The following is a 6986-nucleotide window of genomic DNA, read 5'->3' as shown; positions in this document are numbered from 1 at the left end:
TCAGTGTATTGGGCACAGGGGAGTGTTACAGATCACTGCCATAAATGTTGAGGCTGAACTCCAAACGGAGATTTAGAGCTAAATGACCAATTTCCACTGGCAATACAAACCTCAGGTAGGACATTACAGTGGGGCAGGATGCAGAATGAGGTGGTTTCTCAAAAAGTTTGCACAGCCATAAATAGACAGATTTGACAAGTAAAAAAAGACCTCATATTGGGGTCAGATGAAACTCCAGTCACTAATTAGCAGGTTCTACACTAATGAATGTCTCAAGGTGATCTAAATGTTGTCTAATCCAAGGGTTACCGAGGCACTGGTGGCTGCAGCAAGAGCCACCCCTGAATAAAGACTTCCCCTTCTCTCCCAACTCCAAATGGACCCGCTAAGTTAAATTAACTCAACTCACAAATCTTGTTTCTCATGTATTCCCTGAACCATCACGGCTACAACACAACCACCCTTCTCTCCAGGCAGGGACAGGGGAGGTGAGGAGAGTGACTAAATGAACCTGAGAGAAATAAATAGGAAAACAAACAGCATGCAGGATGGCCTTTGCAACAATGTGCCATTCATGCTGACCTTTACTGGAGTATATTTAAAACTTGGGCTTCTCTTTGTGCTTCCTCCAATCTAGAAGAGAATTAAAGATTCCATTGCTTTAAAAAAAAATGCTCCAGCCTAGTTTAATAAAACTTGGTGAACTTTAACTTTTATTTTCATTTCTCTCTGTCTGTGTGTGTCTCTCTCTTTTTTTTTTTTAACAGGTAAGTGACATTTGCTTATTGTTGAACTCCTTGAAGGTCCAAAGTTTTAAATTCTCATCAGGTTGAAGAGTCCATGGCAGGTAAACCCATTCTTTTTTTTTTTCCCTTTCTGTTTGATCCAGACTGTTTTCTTTTCCTCTTGATATTGCTGAGGTTGGCTGAGATTGCAGAGGAATGAGGGTGGAGGTGTGCGGGCTTCATTTACAGTTCACTGGTTTGAGTAGTTGAGTTGCAGCTTGGATTGGCAACATTGTCTGTCTTCACATTTTAGGTTGAATATTGCATTTTGGGGAAGTGAAGGGTTCAAGGTCCCCTGGAAAGGTGAGCCTTGGAAGTTTTGAGTCTGGATACAGCTTTGACAGCTGTTTAGGCAGGCAGTGAACTTGTCACAAAGCCTCTGCTATTGTACTGACATGGTGGGATTTTTCAGTTCCTGCATATGAGAAATCACACCCACAGTTCTTAAGATTTTACCAAATGTCGTGCAGGATCCCAAGGGATGGGAGCCAAGGGAAGAGTTTTACAAAGTGTCTGAGTTGTGCTTCCAGCAAAAGCATGCTGAGGTTCACTTATGGTGGCCCCCTTCTGAGTTTCCAAAATCTGGTGCTTGTCTCAATACAAGCCATTTCCCCAAGGCTGTCCCCTACTTGCAAATATTTCTATTGTACAGCAGTTTTCATGGTCACTTTAATTGCAGGCTCTCCCTACTACCATTCAAAACTCCAGGGGTGGGGGATTTCTGCGTTTTATTGATCTAGAGCTCTCCACCTACACGCACGCATGCACGTATGTGATGGCAAAACTCACAAAAAGACAACATTTATTACTATCGCAGTTTTTGCGAAGTGCATTCAAAAGTGGCCAAGCTGAATTCCAGTGGAAATTCAGAGGTAATGAGACCAATTCCTATCAGCAGTGTAATCTTCCAGAGACAAAAGACACTGGGAAAGGGTGGAGAACAGCTCTTCTATTGTGCTTTCCTTTGCTGACAGCCCCCATCTTTATCTGCTCTTTGCCTTCCACTAAACATCCAGGTTATATCCTGAGCTCAGTTATACTTGTATAAATGCACAATAGCCCTGCTAAGATAATTTCAGATGAGATCAGAATCATGGTGGTAAGTGTTTGACTTTGGCAAAGCTGCCCTTGGATGTATTTATCTGTGTTTCACTGATTTTGGCCCTGTACTTATATGTCGCCCTACACCACAGACCTCCCAAGCACAGGAGAAATAAAAGCACATAGGAACAGCAGTCTCTCTCCATTGCCTTTCCCTACCTCCAGGAGACGTATGATACATGCTTGTGTGAATGAATGTGATAAGTGTGTGCAAGATGTTAAGAGGAACAAGGAAGAGAAATGGAATTTTCACTTTGTTCTTGTATTTTATGGGAGCGAGTCCCAGGGACTAAGCTTAGCCCTTGTGAGCAGGCTGCCGCAGCACTCGCAATCCTCACCCTTCCACCACATAGGCTCACAGTCCCGTTTTTCCAGATCAGTGTAGCGGTCGTAGGTCATGGAGGCCTTTGGGCATCGTGGTGGAGGGACAGGACTAGACCCAATTGAGGGAAAGCCACTGCAGACTGCTGAGGAGCACAGCAACATTGACTGCAGAGCAGGTGGGCTCCTGTGTTACATAAAGCAGAAACATCTACAGAGCACATGGCTTCAGTCCTCAATATGAAAAGGAGTGGCACTAAGCATGTGATGCCACAAGTGGCTTTGGGCTTCCTGGGTGAGCTACATGTTAGTCTCCTGGTCCTTTGTGGATGGATCAGGGTTGGTTTTGCTGTCATGGCTCTAGGAATGGGCAGTAGACTGACTGAGTCAAAACATATAAAAATTAAAAGACTGTCGGCTGAGTCATTTAGCTGCTTTCTGCTGCCTGATAGACAGTGTCTTGTCACAGAGGTGTAAAAATGAATACATCAGAAAAGTTGATGTGTTCGGACACTACAGTGATAGCGACTGTGTAAGAAGATAGGAGTGTTCTTCACTAGGTTTGACCTTGTCCTACTTCTTTACATGCCGTTGAAGGCTTTGTCACTCACCCCAGAAGAGGCAGGACAGGAATATCTCATTTTCTTGCTACAGAGAAATCCAGCAGGATGAGTACAAACACGTTCCATTTGGCCTGCAGAGAGATCTGATCTACTAGAGCAAAGAACCTGTTGTCTTGTGATGGCAGAGGGATCTGAAGCCTTATCTGCTGGCACGTATCACAAAGACTATATTTCTGGGCTTCTTGAACATGTTGCTTAATAACGGGGGAGGAGACCCTGACCATATAATTTGCAAGACTAATAAAAAGAGCTGGTAATACCAAAGACAGAGTCAAAGCTGCAAGGTTCAGTGGTGGCCTTGATTGCCCTCAGTGTTTTCACACCACAAAAATGAGCCCACCTACCAGCAGGAGAACATTATCTTCCTGGTCCTGCTTTGACTGTTCAACTCTTCGTGGCCAGCAAAGTCACCCTTGATGCCGGGATGACCTCCTCTGAGAAGGAAAGGGATCCTTGGCATCAAACTGCATCAAGTATTCTCAGCTTAGTAACCTCTTGGAAGCCCTGGCTTCCAGTCCCTTGAGTCACAGGACCCCCTACTTCACTCGATGGGTGCGATAAGTCTCTGAAAGAGTCCCTCGTGACAGCTTCATAAATGAGTGTTAACAGATGCCCATCTTCTGGATGGTGTACTTCGGCTGCTTGAGATGCGACTCTCTTCCACGGCTGGAGCACTTCTGATGCGTTGCTTGCAGTTGGATGCCAGGGACGGGGATGGGGATGAGAAGGAACAGTTTGCCAGGTGGCTGCTGAGCAAGATTTAGCTTTGTTATATAACTCTCCACAGCTCATTCACAGAATGTCACTTTTTCTCCAGTCTGCGTATTATCTCACCCTAGCAGATGCAGCGAGGTAGAAATACAAGGCTATTTGCAATGCCATTTATTAAGACTTGTTTTAGAGCCAGTTTGAGGGAGCAGTGGCTGGAAATGTTAATCATCATATCCAACAATGTATTGACCTGCCTCCTGCCTTACCCCGTTGCCTCGGGGAATTGGAGAGGAACGTAGGACAGGCTATCACTCTAATTCAGAGATTTTTTTTTAACTCCTGTTGCCCTCTGAGCTGTCTCCCCAAATGTATAAAAATGTATTGTTGCCACTTGAGAAAGCAGAGACTTTTTGTGGCAAATGAGCAGTTGCTTGCTTGCAAAGGGTTAGCACATGGAGGAGAGAAGGGAAGGAAGCGAATGCCATCCACCGCAGTCCCACTGCTCGGGGAGGAAGTAATCTAACTTCAGTGGAAACAAATGATGTTGCATGATAGTGTGCTAGCTTTGCCCCGCTGCTGTTATTCCAGAAGAGGAGGCGTCATTATTTTTCCCTTTTTGTTTTAGACTTCTGTGAACCAAACGGCTTGAGGATTTTAATGGTCTATCTTAAAGATTGAGAGGCCCTTTATGTGTCAAGCCACAATCCCATCCCAGGCAGTACTGGCCTCTGTTTGATTTTATGAAGCTTGTTTTGGATAGATGGTATTTTTATAGCTTCTGCCTTGCTTCACCGATGGTCATATTGATGTAGCGCTACAGGACAGGGCTAATAAATAGTTTATAAAACTGTAGGTTCATTCTCCCAAGTGATCTACAGCCGTACCTGAATAGACTGCAAATCACAGATCCAGTGACTCCGACGCTTTGTACAGCTGTGGCGTGGAGGGGTGGGGGGGCAGCAAGGAAAGAGGAATCAACACCGCCCCCCCCCCCAACCAAGTCTCTCACTGTCTCTTTTTCCGAAGCTGAGTTGAACTTTTCCCATTCAAAATATCATTTTATAGGAGCAACAGAGAATGAAACAGTGGAGCTTAGAGTTTCATTAATGCAGCCTCACCTTAGGCCCAACTGCTAATGCTGTCTGAACTACTGAAACTTTTGGTGGTTGCTTTAAAACCTGCCTGAGGTAGTTTTGGCCTCGGTAACTCTTCAGATTTTCCAGAAAGACTTCAATAAGAAAATGAATAAATAAGAGACCAGCCCTAGATGGGTATTTGGACACCAGTGGTAATCTCTGCATTTGAATGATATTGGATGCTATAATTTGCAGAGAGCCCTTGGACAGCCCTGGTCTAATTTACCTGGTGGCCCATGGGTCACATGCAGTCCATGTGGGGTTAAATTTGTGGCCTCTAGGTCAGCTGGCTGCTGCTTCCTCCCTTTACTTTGGCTGCAAAGCAGCTGCAGTCTGCAGGCTCCCTCTCCCGTCTCCATCCCAGTTGCTCTGTCCCAGAGGCCAGTGTGGCGGCACAGCCCATGGTGCTAAGAGAGCTTGGGCACCTGAGAGGTGCGATGCAGCAGGGCATCCCACTGCCAAGTACTCAATGCAGTGCAGGGGCATGTGGGCCATGGGGCATGCAGCCCCTGGCTGCTAGGAAGTTGGACAGCACTGGATCGGACTCCAGGGTGCAGGTGCATACAGACAAGCCACAGTGAGGCAAAGGAGTGTGAGGCTTTACTGGGTGTCAGCTCTGCAGTAGCAGACTGTTAAGTCTGCTGTTAACCTCTGGCAGATGAAGGGTGAACCACAGTAGCTTGGCCCTCAGTGAAACAGGCCTCAGCGGGTGTCCATACTGACCGTGTGAGTTCAACATGCTGTCTTAAGTCAACATGTAGCATAATGAGAGAGGCAGCAGTTTTTTTCTTCTTAAAGTAACAGATTCTGGTGAACCCAAAGCTGCTTCTGAAGGTTTAAAAATATTTTAAAATGTGCTGATGATGAAACATACCATAGCTGGCACATCTTAAAACACCACCCATTTTCCTTGGCCATATTGGGCCTGTCACGTGATTCCCACAGCCAGAGGCTAGGGCCCTAAGTTTGGCCCTATGACTTATGCAGGTTAGGAGCCCTCCCTGTATCCTCCCACTACCAGCACACACCACGGTGTGCTGCAGCTGTCCCTCAGGGACCCATGTGTTTCTTACAGCTCTCTTCTTCATGGTCTGACTCTTCAGCTGGTGCTGGTAGAGACTCAGAGACAAATAGCCTCAGGCAGTCCCCAGGTCCATTCCTGCTTAGTTAGTTCAAATGGTGGCTCTCACTCGTGGTTCACTGTGTCTCATTCTTTAGACCCTTAGGTTAGGGACAGACATTACATATAACCCGGTTTAAGTGATCAGAAACTAGTTTAAACCTGTAACGATACACATTCCGTGCACATAAACCAGTTTGAAAATGGCCAGAACTGGTTTGAGATGAAGCTAGTTGAATGTAGCATCAGGCTTAAATGATTTGGCTAAAACCAGTTTATGCAATGTCTGTCCTAGATTTCTTGCTGGTTTAAGTTAAATCAGACACTCCCAGCTTGCTCTCTGGGCTCGGCAGGGCTCTCTGCTCCACAGCAGGGCTGGCCCCTCCCCTCTGCTCTCTAGCCAGAGCAGGGGTAGGGCATGGCCAGATGCTGGCCTGCCATGGCCCCTGAGGCAAATTTCTCCATCTGTCCCCTCTTCCTCACCCCCACACTGGCAAACCCTGCAGACCTCCACAGCTTTCAGGCAGCCAGGCAAAGACGGAGTTAATTCCTCATTCTGTCCATCTTGCCAGCAGCCAGGGAGGGGATTAATTCCACAGCAGTTGGTGGGGGGGAGGAAGGGGGGGCAGAGAGAGGCAAGACCTGCACCTGTGTGCCCAGAGCTGAGACCTGTAGGACGACACCGAGAGGTGGGAAGTGTTGGCAAAGACCTGACAATCATCACACATACTGCTGGAGATGGAGTTAAGGGAAGTTGCAAACCAAAGAATGCAGAGAGCTACGTTTACATTATAAAGCAGAACCTGTAAAACCTAAACAAAGCCTTTCTGAATGCCTGGCTGTAAGGAGACACTCTGCCCTCAGGATTAGTAAGATTTATGCAAGGCTTTCTTTTGTCTTCCTGCTTTACATTTTAAGCTAGACTAAGTTGTATCTGCTGTTTTTTACCAGGCTTTATCTTAGCTTAGGCAAAGATTTTTCATAGTTCCCTGTTGTATGCTTTGGAAATTGCTGTGTCCAATACATGCTTGCTTCAGAGAGAGGACTTTTTTCCCATCCCCACTCAGCAGTCTGGCAGCAGTGTTCACCCCCCACCCCTTGGGCTGGCAGCTGGCATCCTGTATGTCCTACTAGCTCTGGCTGGTACCTGGCCATGTTCTGCCCCCCCCCCCCCCCCCAGGGGGGGGGG

The 6986-nt window shown here is 46.7% G+C and overlaps 1 protein-coding gene across 2 annotated transcripts in view; it reads left to right on the top strand.

Moving 5' to 3' along the window:
• Positions 1-6986, top strand: part of LOC109292186 (opioid-binding protein/cell adhesion molecule homolog) — an 805011-nt gene that overhangs the window by 150929 nt on the left and 647096 nt on the right. The window contains exon 2 of one of the 2 annotated variants that reach the window (XM_019509543.1): positions 768-847. The exons of the other annotated variant lie outside the window; for it this stretch is intronic. Coding sequence (XP_019365088.1) covers positions 841-847 — 7 coding nt within the window. The 5' untranslated portion in view covers positions 768-840. The remainder of the gene's footprint in view (positions 1-767; positions 848-6986) is intronic. 2 annotated transcript variants of the gene reach the window in all.

This window comes from Gavialis gangeticus, unplaced genomic scaffold (assembly GCF_001723915.1).
Source record: "Gavialis gangeticus isolate Ggan-Ray unplaced genomic scaffold, GavGan_comp1, whole genome shotgun sequence".
NCBI classification, from domain to species: Eukaryota; Metazoa; Chordata; order Crocodylia; family Gavialidae; genus Gavialis; species Gavialis gangeticus.
Note: the sequence above shows the minus strand (reverse complement) of the source record. Positions and strands in the feature narration are given on the sequence as shown.